General features: G+C 41.4%; 1 protein-coding gene across 13 annotated transcripts in view; it reads right to left on the bottom strand.

The window, feature by feature from the left end:
* Positions 1 to 1,076: 1,076 nt before the first annotated feature.
* The window catches only part of PTPRM (protein tyrosine phosphatase receptor type M), a 665,945-nt gene continuing 645,157 nt past the window's right edge, over positions 1,077 to 21,864 (bottom strand). For 7 of the 13 annotated variants that reach the window (XM_053243122.1, XM_053243114.1, XM_053243112.1 and 4 more), the window contains 9 exons: positions 20,883 to 21,037; positions 19,303 to 19,438; positions 17,769 to 17,918; positions 17,378 to 17,551; positions 15,615 to 15,746; positions 9,358 to 9,485; positions 7,023 to 7,199; positions 2,943 to 3,078; positions 1,077 to 1,875 (listed from right to left, as the gene is read on the bottom strand). In XM_053243122.1, the coding sequence (XP_053099097.1) occupies positions 1,822 to 1,875; positions 2,943 to 3,078; positions 7,023 to 7,199; positions 9,358 to 9,485; positions 15,615 to 15,746; positions 17,378 to 17,551; positions 17,769 to 17,918; positions 19,303 to 19,438; positions 20,883 to 21,037 (1,242 nt within the window). In that variant the 3' untranslated portion in view covers positions 1,077 to 1,821. The remainder of the gene's footprint in view (positions 1,876 to 2,942; positions 3,079 to 7,022; positions 7,200 to 9,357; positions 9,486 to 15,614; positions 15,747 to 17,377; positions 17,552 to 17,768; positions 17,919 to 19,302; positions 19,439 to 20,882; positions 21,038 to 21,864) is intronic. The other 6 variants (XM_053243113.1, XM_053243126.1, XM_053243119.1 and 3 more) reach the window with 1 other exon arrangement.

Below are 21,864 nucleotides of genomic sequence, written 5' to 3' on the forward strand. Positions count from 1 at the left end.
ATATAAACGAGTCCTATATTCACTTAAAGCAGGATTTATATATATTTAATTAGGGAACTGGTTGAATTATTCATTCAATTCAACTGAAGTTGAAGTGAGAATTTTTTTTAAAGTACAGCAATTTGCAATATGATGTGGGAAGGCTGTGCCTCTCTGTGACTCTGGTTGCATGTGAGCAATGCTCTGTAAGGAACCACCATTCACTGAATTGAACATTTCCCCACCTAGCCCAATATAGTCACAGCCCTGATTAACAGGGGCCGGGTTCAGACATAGCATAGAGCCACAGGTCCAATAGACCCGTGGTTCTGCACACACACCCGCTCTCCCATCCACATTTGGATGTTGGGGAGATGGCCTCCCTGCAGTCAATGAGACTGCAGAGAGGTGGGGAGATGGCTGTGCGGGGCTGCCTTCCTGACAGGACAGCCTGTACAGTCAATCGGGAGGGAGAGTAAGGGAGGAGCTTCCTCCCTCAACTCCGGTCCCATCAGGCCCAAACCGTGGTTTGAATGTAGCACTGGCACAGCAGAAATGGAGTTTGTGGTGGCAAAACTTGACTTTGACCAAAGGTTCAGAGTGAAGTTTGGTGATGGAAACAGCGGGTCACTTTCCCGTGCAAACTCCCTTTCCCCGAGTTCAGGTGTTTGGGTTAGGAAACTGGAGGTGACGGGACCTCCGGCTTCCTATTTCTTTTGAACTTGGCCAGAAGCTCTCCAATTCAGGCTTGCACAATTTCAGGCAGTCCTGTTGTCACAGGTTCTTTATGTAGAGATGATGAAGACCGACCCTGCAGATTCAAACACGTAGAACATATACCTTAATTTTGTGCTATGGTTCCTCTGGTGTTACTGAAGTTCCTACTCTGAAGTTATAATCTGTATATAATTTGAAAGTCTTTCACAAGGTTTAGCTCAAGGCAATTTTATATCATGATATGCTATAAATTAAATGAGATGTTCTCACATATGTAATTATTTATTGATCTGAGAGTCCAAACAGGGTAAACAATTGTTTACAATATAATAAAGTAAGCATTTCCAAGGCTTAATAAAAATGATTGTCACTCACTGTGCTTCACAAAAGATTTTTTAATGAATAAATAATTTGATGAAATCAAAAAAATATTTACAATATAAACAAATGGGGAAAAGCTTTGGATATATTAATCTGATCATCCTGTATTTTTTCTGTTTTCTTAATGGACTTCCATCAAGTCTCTCCCTTCTGAAACAATACAAGCTGGACAGAAAATACAACTCAGCAACGTTAATGTGGTCTTTGTGGGTGTAGCTATTAGTTTGGTTTAAGCTACAGATGCTTTGTTTTATTAGGAGCAAACAGGATACAAATGTAACTAAAAACACATTATCAAAACGTTAGACGGCATTCTCCACAGAACAAAAATGTACACTAGGCTCTGACAACAACAACAGAGGATTACTGGCAACAAAAAAAGTACAACAAAAAAGTACAAATTTCTTCATCAGAATAGAATTGTGCTCTTTTAATTTACCAGATGACTAGGCTGGTCTATCAAGTTGATGGGTTTATATGTTCGTGCTGTCCAGCCACCGAAGTGCATTTGTGTGTTACTGTGGGATTGTAGGTGTCTCAAGCAACAGCCATACTGTGGAAAATGGGCAGTGCAAGCAAGTTTGGAAAGACTTTCTTGGGCTCTTAAAAAGAGCCGATACAAAGCAATACAAGCGTAACACTGAGAAGTCCTCATCTCATACACACAGATATCATGAAGCAACTTGCTTTTGATTGTGGCGGTGAAAGGTTTTGTCTCCCCTTCCCGCAATACTACTTCCACCTTCAGCCAGAATTCAAGTACTCCAAAGCCACTTCATAGCAGAATTTATATTGATCCTGAAAAATCAAGACAAAACAACAAAGTCAATTTCAGCAAGGACTGAATCAAGGACAAGAGTTTTCTGTTCTATTAATTAAAATTACTTAATGAAACAATTTTCTCTTCTGTGCAAATTATTTACTTGTATTAGTCATGGTCAATGCAAATAAGTTTTTAAATCCTTTTTGCATTGGCAATAAGATTATCCACAGAAGCAAATCAATAATCAGAACACCTGGCAATTTAGATTACAGAAAGTGGGATAGGATGGGGCAGAAGAAAGCCATGTATGCCCTGAGATTCTTGGGTGAATAAACATGCAACAAAGACTGCATAAGTATAAATAAACCACAATGCCCAGGTACTTTATCTAGCTATCCATGTTGCTTTTTAGCAGCCTGCCAAACTATGATTGGTACTAGAATGTCTTCATGGCTGCTTAACAAGATGGTTACCATGCAACCTTTTCTCTACTGCAGATGAACAACTAGACCATAATACTCTGCTGATCTGAATTGTACTATACAGTTTTTATATAACAGCAGCTGGCATTTCAGCAATTCTGCATTTAAGAAGTTCCATAAAGCTCTTTACAAGAAAATAATTGCTCTTGGCCCTTTGTTTCTGAACTCTTTTAATCTTTCTGCAAGATAGAAGAGCCATAATTAAATGCAATACTCCGAATGTCAAACTGAAATTCACAGTCTTGATAAATATTAAGAGATTAAGCTATTTATAAAATATATAATTTGAAAATCTGGCACTTCATTTTACATGACTATTATTTCTGCGACACAAAGGCTGTTTCCACGTGGATTGCACTGCCAGAAAGGAAAATTAATAACGATGTTCTGTTGAAAGTTTTAAACTTCTCACAAAAATTCTAGCATCCACAGAGCAAGTCTCTATGGGAAGGAAGCAGTGCAAAAATACTTTTACAAGTCAAGTGATTTCATTATTCCCTTTTGAAAACAACAGGCTAGCTTTTATGAACAGCTCTCAGTATAAGTTTTGAAAATGTCACTGTGCCTTATGATAATAGGAAAGATTTTCTACTTAGTGGCACAGTTTAAAAAGCTCATACCAGAAGGTCCACCATGTTAGGCTTATTATTCCTCAGGGTCTTCACAGCATGGAATACATCAACGGCCCTCTGGTGTCGCAGCATTTCACAAACAATACTGATTGCACAAAACGTCCCACTGCGGCCACCTCCATTTCTGTAAGAAAAGCAACAAAATGACTTGATGACTCTTTAGCTTTGTGTTGTTTGCTCTTAGTGCCTGTTGGTCTTTTTTCCTATAATAAGTGGATTCAAATGTTGATGGACCAATGGACATTTAGGCTAGACCCAGCTGGATTTTGTCTAAGACAATATTTGAGTTTTTATGTAATAGGCAACACAGCAGTGGCATCTACAGATGTTTGGGCTACAAGGCCTGATTTCAGATGTCAGCCCAGCCATGAGTTTTGGGGAAAACCTAGGTTTCCCATCTTCTCAGCCTGTTTCCCTTCTTTAAACAAACATCATGCCAAGAATGGCTATTAGAATTAATTAGAAGGACTGTAAGGGACTTTGCTCAAAGAAACAGTAGCTGACATGAGGAGGAAAATTACTCAAAGTAGTCCTATTTAAATGGCTAACTTCCCCCTTTAATTTCAGTGGCTTACATTTTACCTAGTGAGCCGCTAATCCAAGTGAGAGGTGCACGTAGTGCTTCTGTGCCACTTTAAACTCTGCTGGTGCTGCTTCTGAAGTGGAAGAGCTCTGCTCCTACTAAGGAGTGTAGGCACGCAGCCTTCTCTTCATGCCTACACTCCCTTGGATCAACAGCTCACTGCGTCGAACTTAAGCTAGTGGTCTACTTTGAGTAATTTTCCTCATCACGTCAGCAACTGTTTTCATAACTTTTCATTCATGTTGGTGGAAGTGCAAACACAGACAGATGAGCACCCTTCCCAGAACCTTACCAAAAAGGTTCAGTTGTACACCAGTTTCTTCACAGATGAAAAACAATGAACATAATTATTTTTAAAACAAACTTCATATAGAATTAAAACAAATCTGGGGTACAAGAAAAGGAACACATAAATAATGTTCCTACTCAAACATAAGTCCTTCTGTTGTTCTAGGAACTAGAATTAAGGATGTTCTGTGTTGACATTTAAAAAAACAAATCCTCATTTCACCATTTCATCAGATTCAGTTCAAAAACTTCAGTCCTTTTCTACTAATGGTTGAGGTTGCTACCAGCTCAGTTGGTGGTGACTTGAAACCGGGCCTTTTCTAGAGTTGTCCCAGGACTCTAGAACTTGCTTTCTAATGAAATTAGAGTTACCCCTTCTCTGAATGTTTTAAAGAAGAACTAAAAACATACCTGTTTAGTCAGGCTTTTAGTTTATAGTTTTAAAGTTTCAGTTTTTCAGAGTTTTTTAAATTGTATTTTAAATTGTTTTATGTTAATGTTTTAATGGTTTTTATATTGTGAACCGCCCAGGGACTTTTTGTATAGGGTGGTAATATGCACTAAATAAATAAATAAATAAATAATAAGATAATTGAATATTTGCTTCTGGATTCATCTAGCTGAAACCCCCCTTTAAAGAACCAATTTCTCATTACTGTGAATTATAAGAAAGAAGAGGAAAAACTTTACTTTTTGTACTGAATGGAATCACTCTCCTATGGCTATAGGAGCCAGAGGAGGCTGCAAGATCACATGCTCTTTTGCTCAAGCCCTTCACTTCTACACACATTCTGCCTGCTGGCTTTAAGCATGATGAAGGCTTTTGTTGGCACAAATATTATTAAAGACAACTAGGAGGATGAATTTACATTGAGGGAATTCCTGTGCCTGATCCTAATCTCTTAGCCATTTTAAGTGGTTTGCAGAGCATTGCATATGCCCTAAGAAGCTGAAAAAACAATGCGACTCGCTGCAAAAAATCGAGGCAGAAGTGTTCAGATGCATGCTTAAATATACCATTTCTTAATGCTTTATCTCTGATTATTTTTAATCTTCAAGAGAATCTCTTCCCTTCTGGAAACTCACAGTTATTCTAATCAGCATCTTAAGTCTGTACTTCATTGAAAATAATAAACCTTAATAATTACTAGAGTGCAGACTAGTTAGCTTGCAGCTCTTTAAAGCCAGCCCTCACAAATGGTTGATTTTCAAAGGAAGCTACAATATGGCACATCTGTCACATCTAGGCAGCATGAAAAGAATGTTCCCTGCTGCCAAAACACTGGATGATATTGTGCCATCTTTTGAGCATTATAATTAAAATAAAGTCATTTAAAAGGATTATGTTGACTTTTTTCTTTCTATGCCACCTAGAAATGACACGTGTGTGTGTGTGTGTGTGAGAGAGAGAGTGAGAGAGCATGAAATGTGGTACAACCATTTAATATCATGAACAATTAAGAGAGATAATATAAATTTACATTTTAAAAGGACCTCCCAGATGTGGATCTCAGAGCATTAATGAGCTAACCCTCACAATATAAAGAATTATAATTTATTATTATCTATGATTATCATCTACATTTTACATACAGTGAGATAAAACTACCTGTCCATTATCAGCTGGAAAGTTCAGGAATTTTAGGAAACTTTTGAGAGGCAGCTATAAAATTTCTGAAAATCTTTGTGTGTGTGTGTGCATTTTATTTGCCACTTCTCCACCAAAGTAATCAAAGCAGCACACAAATGATAATACAACTTTAAAACCAGCTATCAAAATAAAACAACTTAAAATAGCATCAGCACATTAAAACTGACAGAAAGCACAGCAGGAGAACATTATGACCAGTCATGAGAGGGCAGGGCTAATGTCTGTTTAAATAAAACAGTTAAAGGTTCCTGACAGACTTCAGAGAGCTTTGTTGGAGTGTGTGTTTGTGTGTGTGTGTAGGGGTTTCTGTAAACTGGAGGTTGCCACAGGTCACTGCCACGTATTCTTCTGTAGAAGGTGAGACCTTCAGCAGGCTTCCAGATGCTGATCTAAACAAATAGGCAGCTTTAAATGGGAGAAGATGGCATCCTGGGTCCAAGCCATAAACAAAATTAAGGTTCTGTTAAGCACACCTCTGTTCAAAAGGATATTTCATTTGACTTACACCTTAGGGCCAAGCTATGTGAGATGTTTAATACATGCTATGAATTGAAATGCCTCCCCGTGACCCCACAAACACCAGCCAGGGAGACATGCTGGTTCAAAGTAAGTGTTAAATATTTAACATTTGTTAAATATTACTTGTTAGACATCTGTCTAATTTGGCCATATAGATTTTATTTCAAGAAAATCTTCTGCACTAGACCAGAACAACTCTGTGGCTAAATTCCAGAAGTTGTGAAGCTTCTGTTTGTAGACTCTAGTTCTAGTTAAAGGGGAATCTAGGTTTGGTTTGGATTGAAAATAAACAGGATAGATGCATGTCTGAGACACCTCTGTCTCACACTGAAGAATGCTTATGAGCTGTCTTTATATCTAACAAATAACCATACACGGAAAGGAAAGGAAAGATTGTGCCATCAAGTTGGTGTCAACTCTTGGCGACCACAGAGCCATGTGGTTTTCTTGGTAGAATACAGGAGTGGTTTACCATTACCTTCTCCCAAGCAATATGAGATGATGCCTTTGCCGTTGTCACTAAAGTGAGCATCCACCTCCAGCACCTTCCTATATCGCTGCTGCCCGATATAAGTGAATACAAATATATATATTTACTAGGCACAGTCTGGGAAGCACACTGGCGGGGATTTGAACTAACAGCCTCTTCCTTCCTAAGCAAGCTGCTTCCCCGCTGTACCACCACAGCTGATAATTATACTCTGAATGAAGACTTTTTCTTTAATTTGGTTTCCTAGATGAACTTAAGAACATAAGAAGAGCTTTCCTGGATCAGATCAAGGTCCATCTTGTCGAACATTCCATTTCCATTATGGTCGGCCAGATACCTCCAGGAAGCCCATAAGTAGTGCATAAGGGCAGCAGCCCTGCCCCTGTGCTAGTCCTCAGCATCTGGTATTCAGAGGTATATTGTCTCTGAACTACCATGGCTCATAGCTGTTGACAGACCTATCCTCTATGAAGTTGCTGAATCCCTTCTTAAAGCCATTAATTTTGTGGCTGTTTCATCACATGGAATTTCACTCACAAGCAATGGACAACTGTTCGGCCTTCTCCTCCATTGTATTCTTCCTGCCACTTGTCCACTTGACGTATGAGTTTCAAAAAAGAACGTTTGGACACAGGAGTGTCTCTATACATGGGCCATCCCAGGAACTGAAATTGCTGCACCATTCGATAGCCATCCTGGGGCTGTGGGGATCCAACCAACAGGAGGAGAATAAAAGACAGCATTATTTATACTGCATCCAAATGATATGTACATTAGCCATTCTCATCAACATTGAATATTATTAAAGCAGATTGCTGCTTACAATTTAATACAGTAATTTACACTTGGGAGTTATGACTCTGAATCTCAGTTATTAAGATGATATTCTAAATCGCTGAAGATACAAATATGCAAGAATGGAACAATGGTACAGCTGCAAGAGCCAAGTGTGATGATTAATATTGCAGTAATCACTGGCTAGCAAAGTAAAATTTGCAATATAGTTCCAATGATGGCTGCTCCTTTTTTATATGCTTTGTCATTTTTGAATTTTTAGAATGAACTTTCTCTCTGTAGTGACTGATTATTAAGACACGAAATAAAAACTCTTGCATTTGGAATACTTCATTTGTGTTTCTCTCTAAAGATGTGTTTTATTTTATATACCTACAAAGTTTGAATGAGATCTTTCTGCTCATTTATAACAAAGGACAGGAAGGAAAATGTATTCTGATTCTTGAAGACCTGAAATATTAAAATATATTGATGTGCAATTCTAAATGTTGTTACATTGATAAAGGGATTAAAATGGAATTTTGGATTTCAAAAATACTAAAAAGTCTTCAAGGTTATTGGTCTTTCCACAAACACATACAATTGCCAATTTTGCTCTTGCTGTATTTAGTGAACTTCTCTTCACTAAGCAGCCTACACAAAATGAAAACATACTATTAAAAATACACCTGAATGTGGACTCTTGGTGGTAGATGATTACTTTTACAAAACGCATGCGTATCTGAATAATACATTCTAAGCATATGCTTTTGATATTTACATGTGGGAGTACTTTTGAAGTAACAATTTTATTTTTTAATTCATTAATAAGAACAAAGAGTCTTGTGTAAAGCACCAATTTTATAAATAAAAAATGTAAGATATTTAGAGTTCACATCAGGAGTGACACAAAAGAACACAACAAAGCTATAGCCCATGATTATTCTCTTGGCTACAAATCCTTGCGTGTGAGCAGTTAATTTATCTAAGCTTTGACATCTTCAGATAAATAGAATAAAAGTCAGAAAGATATGCAATATGGCTCTTAAAAACAACAACAACCCAACAACCTCAAACCCTCAGCCCATTTATTTGCAAGTTAGTCATGTTTTAGAACTTAAATTGCCTGAGAATCACTATTTACGTAGGAAGTTTTTCATTGCATAGTTCTGTGGCAGAGTATGAAGCTTTCAGTTCAGCCTTTGGTAGCACTTTTGCATAAGCATGGGGAATTGCTCAAATGCTGTTGTGTGCTCAGCCATTATTCCCAATAGCTGAAAAGGCAACTGCAACAGTATTCTTGAGCAACTGCATGTACATTCTGTTAGAAGGCAGACAGAATGGTGTGCAGTACAGGAAAACCTCATTAATCGCAGGTCCAGCACCTGTGGTTTCATGTATCCACAGTCAGGTAATGGACACCCAACCCTGAAGGTCATTTCTGGCCGCCATTTTGTGTTTGGGGGCCATTTTATGGTACATTAACTTTAAAACCTGGGGTGGGGAGGCCTGAGATTTTCAATGCTGTTTTCACTTGTGAGGGACTCTGGAGCATGGCAGGGCACTTTATCTGGCCCATTTACTGGTTTGGGGGGTGATTTGGGGGCAATTTGGCACAGTCCGGGAACCAATTCCCCCGATTCCCATAGCTCTAATGCTCCATTATCCATGGATTTGCTATCCACCTCCCCACAACGAATAATGGGGATCTCCTGTATGTCAGTCACTAACTGGTAATTTGGGGTTCAATGGTCTCTGCATTATAAGATGGCTCCTTGTATGTAGGGTTTTCTCACCAACAGCTTACTTGAACGAATTCTCTTATTCTCTGACAGAGTGCATGTATGGGATATAATGAAATGTACAACATAGGATCCACCATATGACAACATAGTACAGGTGTGTTGTTTTGACACCTTGGTTAGCAAATTGTAACTTCCTCTCTTTCATCCAGAAAGTTAAGGACTGGGAGGCTTTATGTACAGTTAAGTACATAATAAAAGTGAATTTCAGTTAATTAAGTTTTTTAGCGCTTTAATAGGGGGACATCTTTTCTTCTGCTATTATAAGTCAAATGAAATCGCTGAATAAGGTCCTTACTCTTGCTGCATTATAAATTCGGAATATCCGGCTGATAATATCTTCTTCTAAATCAGCAGAAACAAACTCCACCTGAATGGGACCGTGTCGGTGAACCCCATTTTCGGGCCAGTACTGTGGACACAACTAGAACAAAGAGATTGGTAAATATTTAAGTGTGTTATGTATAAAAGGTCTTTCAACACGATGCCACTTACCTCAATCCACTGGCTTCCATCTGTACACAGGTGCTCCACTGCACACACAGAGCTCCATAGCAGAAGCGCTCCCCACCTTTTCAGTGTCCAATGACATTGCTCACACAGAGCATTTGCCAGCATTGAAAATGCTGGAACCACCTTTGTGTGCACAGATCTTCATGTGCCCATTTGGAGCCCTATGGTACTGTGGAACACAGCCTGTTTGCACTCTTCTTTACAAAGCCAGTATCTTAAACTTTAAATATATATATTTTAGTCACAAGAAAATGAAACAAACCTTTGCAGAAGGAACAGCAAAGGAAGAATTGTCTGTTTTCTGTAGAGCTGGTCTTGTGGTAGTAAGCATGACTTGTCCCCTTAGCTAAGCAGGGTCTGCCCTGGTTGCATATGAATGGGAGACTTGACGTGTGAGCACTGTAAGATATTCCCCTCAGGGGATGGAGCCACTCCGGGAAGAGCAGAAAGATCCAAGTTCCCTCCCTGGCTTCCCCAAGATAGGGCTGAGAGAGATTCTTGCCTCCAACCTTGGAGAAGCCTCCGCCAGTCTGTGTAGAGTAGACAATACTGAGCTAGATAGACCTATGGTCTGATTCAGTATATGGCAGCTTTCTATGCTCCTATATTCCATCTGCACAATCCTGTTCACAGTTGTACATGCATAGGTCCCATTGAAATCAGACTTGTGAGCACAAAAGTGGGTATATAATGGCAGTACAAGCCCTTTACGTGGGACACTGGTTTATTTGTATTTATTTACACTGGGCTACATCTCCTGCCAATGCTAAGGATGTGCTGGGGATGCTGCGTAACTTCAAAGGCAGTCCCAATGGTGTAGTGACAGGGCTGCTGTGCAATAACCTTAAGGTGCTTCTGGGCAACAGCACAATGCTCCTTTCCACTGTAGACATTTACAAATGCCTAAGAGAACTGAAAAGTCGTCACCTGCCTCAGAAAGAGACCAGAGGAGCACTCGTATGGACTCCTCAGGGGAGTACACTGCATAATTCTGGGGACATCACTGAGAAGATTTTGCTTCTGCTAGATGGCTCTCTTATCTTCTTAGAGGCCAGGGATTTACTTGTAGAACTCTATGAGGTCATGCAAGTCAATGTGTTCTTTGAGTACCTGGAGCCCCACAAGTTGTTGTGGGGCTTTATAGGACAAAAACATCATCAAACTGGGCACTTTTTAATTGAGTGGGTTTAGCCAAATGTATTTCCATATAGTTTCCACAAATATTGCCCATTACCAAATTCTTAAACTCCTTTGGCATGTGGAATGACAGATTTCAGACATTCAACATCAATTTAGCAATAGACCGTAACAGCATGCAAAGGTGCTGTCAAACACCTCTACATGTCGGGCATTCTTTGGAAGCACGCAAACACACCACCAATGGGCTAGTCACTCTCTTCAGAGGGGTGATAAACCATTCTTAGCGGGATACTGAAGCACGATATATGCTATTGATATGACTCTATCTATTCTCAAATTCCCAGAGGCAACATTTTGCTCTCAGTTCAGCACCACTGGATAATGTCATCATTGCCTGGGCCCTTGGGTGATTCTTATCTTTGTGAATGTCTCCCCCCCCCCCCTTTGAAAACTTGTCCCAGCAAGTTTCAGTATGGCAAACAGTAGCCAGAGGGAATCACAAACATGACAGAGCTGTATTCTTGACAATTTAATTGTCAGATAATATTGTGTAGGCTGAATAGCTGTACAGGACTGTGTAATCTTTCACCTCTCAATATTTCAGACATCAGCTTAGAAGTGAGCTGTGGATTCCTTAATATGACCAGACTGTACTAAAGACAATGAAAAAGAAAATACAGAAAACTTCAGATGGATGTACCTATTCTGGAATTTTCCTGAGTAGGTTTGGGAACCATATAGCAGAATGAAGAATGCACATAAGGCAACTTTTTCTGCTAGCAAGAAAACATGTGTTTGTACAGTATAAAATCATATTGTACAAACATTTCATACACAAAGCTGCAAGAAAATTCATTCTGTTGAGCAGCTGGTGTTGAACTAAAATTGAACTATCGACCAGCTGTTAATTTGTACATCTTAAAAATCCTTTCCTTCAGACAAAAGTGATTGCTTAGAAGGGTAAAGCATTGCATATAGGTTCTAACCACTTTTAAACCAAAAACCTGAAATATATACTACATATACATGGTTGACAGAGGTGAACAAGCTGTATCCTCCGTATACCACAAATGGGAGACAGATTGAAAACTGTGATGCAGATTGCCCCTTCCAGAATGGGATCCCACCTACCCTGGTTTCACATTCTGCCTCCCTGACTTTCTCTGCTGCTTGGAGGAAGCTCATCTACTCTGCTCAGCACTAAAGAACTGACCCTTTTATGGCACCCAAGTGCCATGGTAGAAAAGGGAATGGGTGATAGGTTGAGATACTTTGTTTTTTTACTGACTCATACCCTTGGGGAGGAAATGGTTATTCCAGGTGTAACTGAGATTGGGATTCTCTCCCCTCTGAGCTGATCTGGGGCACATGTAGGCTAATTTGAGACCAGGCCTTGGTGAGACCGGAGGTGATGCTTTCGTAAGCAGAGCTTCCCCATGCCATCTAATGGTACTGTTTATTAAGAACACAAGAACAGCCCTTTTGGATCAGGCCCAAGGCCCAACCAGTCCAGCATCCTGCTTCACACAGTAGCTTACCAAATGCCTCTGGGAAGCCCCTGGGAAGCCACAATTAGACATATATACAAAAGATGGGTCTATTAGTGGCTATTAACGATGACAGCTAAATGGAACTTCCGTGTACAGGAGTAGTATATGACTGGTTCTCAGAACCAGGCACTTGGGGACAGACAGCAGGGGTTATTATATCGATAATATCTTGCACCATGAGCTCCCCAAAGCACCTAGCTGGTAGAACCAGAACACCGACTAGGTAGATCTTCCCACAATGGGACCAAGTCTATGAAGAATATGGACAATGCATATCATTTTTCCTGTGTGACACACAACTCGAATTTGGGTCAGTATTCAGCTGTTTTTGAAAACTTAATGTGAAAATTCTAGTGACAGTTTTTGCATTGAATGTTTCCTGCTGTTGTTTTAGTTTTCCTAATTTTCTAGATTTCACAATATGACTGTAGTTTTGTTGCCATTCTCCTGTATTAAACTACACATGGAAGGGAGCAATTTAGTGTGTGTGTGTGTGTGTGTGTGTATGTAGGGCAGAGAATCAATTAGAGAGGAAAGTCTATTCATTCTCTATTCTCTATCCTGAATAGTAATACATTATATGGATAAACGATAATGATGATTTTAAATTTAAAGTGTAAAGGGAAGTAGGGATGTGCATGGAACCAGATCAGAGGCCCTTCATGGGCCTCTGAACCAGTTCAAACAGTGGGTGGTTCCACCAGTTCGATGGTGGTGTGTGTGTGTGTGTGTGTGTGTGTGTGTGTGTGCTGCTTTAAGGCAGGGGAGGGTGCACTTACCCCCCCATCCCGGCCGCATTTCCCCTGCCTGCGCTCCATTATCTAACAGTCTATCGGGGTGGCAGTGTACCTCCATGCCACCCTGTTTGCTACGTTGTCCGTATGTCCCCGGAAGTAGCGGGCACACCTACGTGCGTGTCACGTGAGCTGTAGCTGTATGCCACAATGTAGTCCATATCCTCAAACTGATGTACCGCCTCCCCACGATGCCCATGGAGATGGCAGAGATAACTGAGACCCCGTTCCTGTTAACAAAGGTCTGATGCCAAGTGATGCTCATTTTCTCAGGATGATATTATCAACTGTAAAGAATAGAAAATCAGTTTCTGAAGAACAGTGCTTGAGCTCATGTGTGGAGAGTGGTGGCTATGGACCATTGAAATCTGGCTTTAAGCTCTCTTAGCAGTACAGCTCACTGGATGATCTTGTCCCAGTCACTATTTTTCAGCCTCACAGGGCTGTTAGAATAGCATGGATTCATCCCCATGTATGGTACTTAAAGTTACTGAAACATAGGATACAAATGTGAGGAATAAAACATGATTAACCACCTAAAAGCCAGTTATATAAAATGGCATGTAATATAAACATAATATTAAAAAAATTGGACTTAGGACCAAACTGTGTAAGTGGTCTATGGACAATTCTTCAACTGAACAAATTAAGTTTAAATAATGAAGAACTAATTTGTTTTCTCCAGTACTACAAGCAGAATAGCCACATAACTGGCGCTCTACTAGTGTCACAGGTTTGAAACTAATATGGGTTTGAAGTATTGATTGATCTGGAGAACAATAAGCAACCAGAAAATGGTCACAATAAGACCTTAATTAAGACAATTGCTTGCCATGCAGCAAAGTGGCCAAATTTGCAGATTAACTAAACGATTTAGGGTAGTGAATTTGACAACAGATTGTGAGGGCTCCAAAAAGTTCTCTCCAAACTGGGGGCGTGGGTGACAAAATGGCAAATGGCAAATGGTTCAAGGTAAGCAAGTGTAAAGTGATGCATACTGGGGCAAAAAACCCCAACTTCACATATATGCTGATGGGATCTGAGCTGTCGGTCTGACCAAGAGAGAGATCTTGGGGTCATGGTTGACAGCTCATTAAAAATGTCGACTCAGTGCACGGCAGCTGTGAAAAAGGCCAATTCCATGCTAGGGATCAGCTAATATTATAATGCCCGTATACAAATCTATGGTGCAGCCACTCTGGAGCACTGTGTACAGTTTTGGTCACCGTATTTTAAGAAGGATATTGTAGAACTGGAAAAGATAAAGAAGATGGCAACTAAGCTGATAAGGGGCCTGGAGCACCTTCCTTATGAGGCAAGGCTACAGCATCTGGGGCTCTTTGGTTTAGAAAAGAGACAACTATGTACAAAGATGTACATAGATGTACAAAATGATGCATGGAATAGAGAGAGTAAACCGACAGAATTTTTTCTCCCTCTCTCACAATACTAGAACCAGGAGTCATCCCATGAAACTGAAGATCGGAAATTTAGGATAGATAAATTTAAACAAGAGGAAGTACTTTTTCACACAACACAAAATCAACTTGTGGAATTCTCTACCACAAAATGTGGTGACAGCCAACAAACCTGGATGGTTTTAAGAAGGTTTGGATAACTTCATGGAGGAGAGGTCTATCAATGTCTACTAGTCTGGTGGCTATATGCCACCTCCAACTTCTGAGGCACGATGCCTCTCAACACCAGTTGCAGGGGAGCAACAGCAGGAGAGAAGGCATGCACACATACCTCTTGCCTGTGGGCTCCCCAGAGGCATCTGGTGGGTCACTGGGTGAAACAGGATGCTGGACTAGATAGGACTTAGGCCTGATCCAGCGGGGCTGTTCTGTTCTTATGCCAACCCCTTCCCCCTACACGTAAAGGGATCTACTTAGAACAGAAGTAGAATAATTTCTCATTCCCATTAGAGCCAAGAGCCAAGTGGTCCATTTACAAAGGTTTGAGGATGGATAATCAGCAACTGTTGGAGCTAGGTTTTCAACAACAGTTTTCTGTGGGGAAACTGCCTGAAGCATTCTTGGCTTCAAAAGCTGCAGCATTTGTTAAAATCCTGGAGACTGGTGCAACTGGATTTGAGCACCAACTTTTTCAGAGCAAGGGTTTTCACAAATTATAGAATGCAGTAAGAAGTGGTTATTGACCTTTGTACATTTGCCATTGCAATATGGGGTGGCGGCGGGGGGTGGGGGGGGAACCAAGAGAGAAATGTTGGGCAAACTTCCGTTCTCTGATTAAATCTTTTATATCAGTTTGATTCTATGCCTGTAGCTGCAATTTATTTTCCAAAAGCATTTTTTGTTCTTAACTCTTTGTATTGCCATGGGTTCTGCTAGTAAAAACCCTCTAATTTTATATTATTTTTACTTGCAACAATTCTACTTCTTGCTACCCCAATGGCTATTTATCAATCTTAAAAGTGTTTTAATGCAAATTACAGTGTTTCGACTCTTCTGAAGCATGCACATGTGACAGTTCTGCAATGTAGTGCATTGCATTATAATGTAAAGTTTTATTCAACTAATTTTTGTCACTTACTTGTGCTGGATCCACATCATTCAACATAACTATTGATGTGCAGTGGTAGTCTAGAACCAGTCTCCAAAAATCTTTGACAGTATTTGGTAAAGGATGCTGGGTAACTATGAAAGCTGAAGGCTGTTTATAACTCTGTAAAACAAGAGGAAATATTCTGTTGAGCAGAACTATCAGGTTTAGAGCTACAATTTAAAAACAAACAAACACCAGCTGCAACAAAGGGCACTGAGGCCTTAGGGCATGTGTACTTGATAGCAGTAGTAAATGGCTTCAGAAGAGCATGGAGGGAAGGAGAGAAAGAGAGAGACAGAGCACATGCATGGAAGATGCTGAGAACTGTTTATTAGGAGAGCTGAGGAAATCTGATGGCTTTCTAGGATTTATGAAGCTACAGCAGTTATTGAGGGGACTTGAATATCTATTAGTGGAGCCCTATCCTTCTACAGCGGTGGAACCCAAAGAGATGTTGGTGTAAGGGTACCGCTGTACCTATCAACCACAGGTAGAATCCTCAGGCTGACAGCGCACTGTCAACACAAGGAGCAAAAGGTGGGCAGAGTGGGGGTGTGGCAAGGGAGGAGTCTAGTTAGAATCTCAGTCTATTCATACTGATACCTTTCAAAGCAAGAACAAATTGCTATGCATTGTGTGGCAACCTCACATATGGAACAATCCTATGAACCAGTCAACATGGCGACTGCCACAATAGGGCTAATGCTAGCATAACATAGTTGCAACCCTGTTCTCAACCAGCAGCCAAGTCAGAAGCACAGCAATAGCTGCAGAAACAACTGCAAACTGAGCAGCACTCTGACAGCATCTCTGGAAACTCCACTGAGACCCACTAATCCTAAGAGTGCTCACCAATGATGCCCATGTATTAGTGTAGTGCAAAGACACCAATCAGTGGGTGCCAATGGCATAGTGAGCCAAATACACATCCCCTCCATACAAATTTATTACAGTCAGGGTAATAATGAGAGCATCTTATATACATGCCAACTACTGTTATTTTGTTTTCAAGGATTGCTTTTATGGGAGGTTATTTAAAGTGTGTTCATTCTTTTCCAAAGTCTGCTTTCTTGGCATGTGCATATGTACGTATGACAGCCTTAATTACTGTTCCTCTGAAATGTCAGAGATGCTCCATAAATCTCTAGAGAATGTAAAACATGTTTAAGTATCCTTCAGCTGATACCCCATTAGTCCTATTAAGACTTCCATGGTTGTATTTAAAGGGGGAAAACCCTTCCAAAAAGAGTCTTTGGGGAAGTGTTCATTCAGTCAGGAATGAGTGGAGCAACTGAAGTAATGGCTTGTGTACTATCTATGCTGACAGGCAATTATTATTATTTTTCTTTGTTAATTGCTGTAAAAAAAATTAGGAGGCGAAAACTAAAATATTGCTACAAACATTAGCTGCTTTGGTGATTTAAAGGGTAACTCTTTTCCCCTCTTAGGCATTATAGTTCATATTCAAGCACTAGATAAGAGGCATCTAGATAGACAATTTTCATTTGTCAACATGCCACCCCTCCCAGTTTCCATCTCTCTCTCTCTCAATGAAAATTTCAGACCTTGGCTGTAATGTAGCATATGTGGGACCTTAAACGTATCTGAGAGTTTAAAGATTTTGTGTCATTTTTCAGAAAGCAAATTAGAGAGATTTGAGCCCCTTTGTGCTGACTGTTGCTTTCTGGGGCTCTCCAGTGTGTCGATCAGTGCATTCTCTCCTAACTGTTAACAGCAGGACAGGCGCTTACATCCATCAGTGCAGCATTAATGTAGTTACTACTCTCCCCATCTATTGTGATGAGGAAAGGCAGACATCTGTCTGGAGGAAGCACGTCCATGCACCGGTTCTTCTCATGGTTCCGCGGTAAAAGTGCTATGCTGCAGTCTTCCACGCGCAAAGTTGGAGTCACCATGTTCAGAGTCTAATTACAAAAAAGAAAAGAAAGAGATTATTGATATGGAAGGATGAGTTGTTCAGCAGTGAATATATCTTTAAAACAGTGTTACAAGTCTAGGCATTCTAGAATGTCTTTGAAAGTTTAAAAAAAAAAAAAAAGGGAAGAAGAGCCAAAGCCCAGTAATGTCAAAGAGCCGTTTGCACTACTGGGCTTCCTGAATGTGTTGCTGCCTTTGACTTACCCTAAATTCTTCTTTGATCTGGCTTGAATTGGTTTGAGGATCCAGTTTGTTCATTTCATAGTACACAGATCTAACTTGAGAAGCTGGAACTGATGTATCTCCACACAGACAGGCTTCTAGTATTGCATCATGTATGAATACATACTGCTCCTGGAGAAGTAAAGAAAGCCTAACTTAAAAGGAACATGACAGCCTTTAACTGAATTATCCTACAATTTTTTAAAAATGGGCTCAAATGCTGCTTTCAGTTTTGCACATGCCTATGGGGAAAGTATCAGATATCATAATATTACATACAGAATTGTATCGTTATTGTCGTATCATATCCAGGTTGCTGTCACCTGATTGTCATTAATGTAAAGTACTCCTTACCAGCTGGTGTGGCTGCTGGCGCTGGCACTTGCCCCCTCCCTGTTGCTACCCAAGTGCACGGAGGCCCATATTTACCAAGCTGCCCACTTGATGGTGGCACGGTTGTGGCTTCTGCACATGATCGGAAGCCATTTGTGTTGCCTCCCTGCATGCTTTTCATTACTTTTCTCGCCACCCCTTTGCAGATTTCCCCACCCCTTTATTTTTAAAGGGGAATCCTCACCAGATTCCCCTTTACAAGTATAGCTGAACTATACTCGTATAGTATAAATTTGATTTGAATTTGAACCTAACTGTAAGTTCTGGTTCGTGCACACCCCTACTCTGCTCCAGACTACAGATTCCAGCTTACTTTGCTTTAGTCTTCTTTCTGCTCCCTCTTGTTGGCACAAGCTTACATACTTCCCCCCGCCCGACCCACCTTCTGTCCTGCTGCTACCTTAGGAGAGGAGAGCTGGTCTTGTGGTAGCAAGCATGACTTGTCCCCTTAGCTAAGTAGGGTCCACCCTGGTTGCATATGAATGGGAGACTAGAAGTGTGAGCACTGTAAGAAATTCCCCTCAGGGGATGGAGTCACTCTAGGAAGAGCAGAAGGTTTCAAATTCACTCCCTGGCTTCTCCAAGATTCCTGCCCAGAAGAATCTATCTATGAGAGATTCCTGCCCGCAACCTTGGAGAAGCCGCCGCCAGTCTGTGAAGACAATACTGAGCTAGATAGACCAATGGTCTGACTCAGCATATGGCAGCTTCCTATGTTCCTATATACCTTTGGCTAGAATAATAGAGCTTTCTCTGCTGGTCAGCCCATTTTCCTCTTCTTGTTGCAGTTCCAAAGAGGCACTTGTGCAGCAAAACCTGCCCTAGAGCACTCCCAAGCTCATCGCTGGGGGTTCCTGCACTTACATTGCCACCTGATTCTCATCCTCACTACTCCTTTCTCAGTCCCTGACTTCTTTCTTCACCACCCCCATGTCCATTCTAAGGTAAATCATAAGTCCTCTGGGTGGAAATGTAGACTGCATGCTCCACGCAGCTGATGCCATAAGTTCAGCAGCAGCACATATCAAACCTAAATTCAATGCCAGCCCATGGTAGAATAAAGTGAATTTGTATTATACATATTATGAGATAATATTTCCGCAAGAGAGGATGATCAGAATACCTCAGTCTGCACCATGTTAACCCTTCGAGAGCGAAGCTCTCTGACACAGTTGTATATGTCTACAACACCTTCTCTTTCCGCCATATCCAGCATAATGTCAATGACAATGAAGCATCCAGTTCTGCCAGCACCAGCACTGAAAAGGTAAAAAGCACAACTGGCGTCAGTGGATAGTTCAGAACACAGCAGCAGTTAAAACGGAAAGCACAAGTTCCCCTTGAATGGTGTGCCTAGGAAGGAATGTGACTGCACTGCTTAGTAAGATCATTAGCACGACCAAAAGCACTGGGGTCAGGGGCAGTTGCGGGGGCAGGGAGGAAGGAGTCTGTCTGCCTTGCCCTACATAATCAGAACCACTCTTGGGCTCTGCAGTGCTGCATGCCTACACGACTGGTGCACAAGCGCTCCAATAGTGGTGAGGGGTGTGTGTGGAAATGGTGGCTGAATGCAAAAAGCATTCGCACTGGAGGATTTCCCCACTGCTGGGCGCTGGCAGCTCAAGCGTCCACATGACCAGGGGGTGAGGGAGGAGTGTACATGTGCGCCCTCCCCCTCCCTTTTAGGTTGGGTTTAAAACTCTGGTTACCTGGCTGAGGACTGCCAGAATCGGGACCAATCCCAGCAGCTCTCACGACCAGCTCTACCCTGGTAGGGCTGCACGAGCCAGTTTAGAGCTGCATGTGAGAACGACCGCTTTGTGTTATTGACCTCTATGTGTTTATTTTAAGTACAGGTCTTTAGCCCTCATGATTTCCTAGCTAAGTAAGCAAACATGCTGCTAAATATTAAAGACCTTCTGGGGAAAAGTAAACTCAAATTCATTGTGTTGTGAGGGACTATAAGGACCAGTTCAAATGTTATATCACTACAGGGCCAGCTCCACGTTTCAGGGGGGTCTCAGCAAACTGTCCTCCATGGGCCCCCTAAGGTTTGTGGTGGGTTTACCTTTGCGGTTGGGATGGGAGAGATGACAACTGAGTGGCTTTCTTGACCATGAGAGATGTTCCTCCTCCCCCTCCCCTTCCACCACCATGACACAGAAGTGATTTGGGGGATCAGCACCAGGCGCTGCTGAGGGCTCTGGGTTCTCAACAGCTGCCTGGTGATAGGATAGCTTCCCTTGAAGCTGGCCTTGGATTGTTTCTGAATGGCAGTTTATGTGTGACAACACTCCATGTAAGTGACTGTAACGTTTGCAGGTCAGTTGCACATTGTTCAATTATACAATAGCTGCTTAAAGTGTAATGTCACTATGCAGTATACCACCATCTGGAAGCATTGTTATCAGCCCCACATAGATTGTGTCACATTTGAATTGGCCCTAAATAAATCTATTCATTACGATTTTTCAACAGTATAGCTCAACGTTTTCCACTTTTGAGAATAATAACTTGGTAATAAGAATGTCATAGGCTATTGCAACCTGTCCACCAATGACAGGTTAATCAATTATTGTAATCAAGAACACAACACATGTTAATGTGCGTCACACACAGCTAGCCCAATAGCGTACAATTTAATGAGATAAAATTAGGCCAGTGGAATTTTTGACTAATTAACCAGATTTCCATTCTACTTACCTGCAATGTACAACCAGTGGGCCTGCATTAGGTGGGCTTTTGGATTTGACCTGTCGTACAAATCCTAGGAGTCCTGTTGCATGGTAAGGCACACCATGATCTGGCCAGCCTGTGAAGTGGAACTGTCTGATTTCTCGTATCTCATGTGCGCCTCTCTGTCCATTCATTGTGGAATACAAAGAGAAGGGCAGGGAGAAGGAGAAGTTGGAGTGAGCATTTCAGAAGAAAAAAGAAGCAAACATAACAGTATGACTCTCCTTTAAAATACAAGTATTTGAAGATTCCCTCTTCAATTTCATCAGCTAGTATGGTGTTTCTTAACCGCCGGTCCGTGGACTGGTGCCACGGACCAGTGGAATTAAACCCCCCCCAACAATTTCGAGCCAGTGGGGGCCGCTGGCGGGAGTTTATTTCTAGGGAGGCAGCCCTCGCTGCTGGGATAACATTCATTTTGCTTCTTCGAAATGAACGTAATCCCTGCAGCAAGGGCTGTGTGCTTAAATAAATAAATAAATAAATAAATAGCTAGCTAGCTAGCTTTGGAGGGCTTGCCCGGACTGGGAGGCTGAGCTGCAAACTCGGTGTGCCAGAGAAATGTCTTCAGGAGCGTGCAGGAATATTTTCCTTCTCCCCTGCTCTCTCCCCTGAGGAGTTTCATTCAAGAAGGCAACTAACTAATGCTGTAGCCATGTCTGTCAGACAGGAAGCATACTTGCAGGAAGCAGCTACTACTTAAGGGCAGCCCTACACATGTTATTTCATGCTAGGGATTCCATCAACTGAAGGCAGCCTTAAGATGTCACGCCCTTGGTCTCAGATAGCGAGGAGGAAGGGGAAGCTGACATCATTTCAGCCGATGCAGGGGTGCCTGAGGGGCAGAGTCCAGTTGTCAGTTCCCAAGAGATGGCTGAGGAGGGTCCGGCTGGTGTTTCAGAGCAGGCATAGCAGTCTGGGGCAGCAGAGACAGCAACGGACAGACTAG

The sequence above is a fragment of the Hemicordylus capensis genome, chromosome 4 (genome assembly GCF_027244095.1).
Source record: "Hemicordylus capensis ecotype Gifberg chromosome 4, rHemCap1.1.pri, whole genome shotgun sequence".
In the NCBI taxonomy this organism is placed as follows: Eukaryota; Metazoa; Chordata; class Lepidosauria; order Squamata; family Cordylidae; genus Hemicordylus; species Hemicordylus capensis.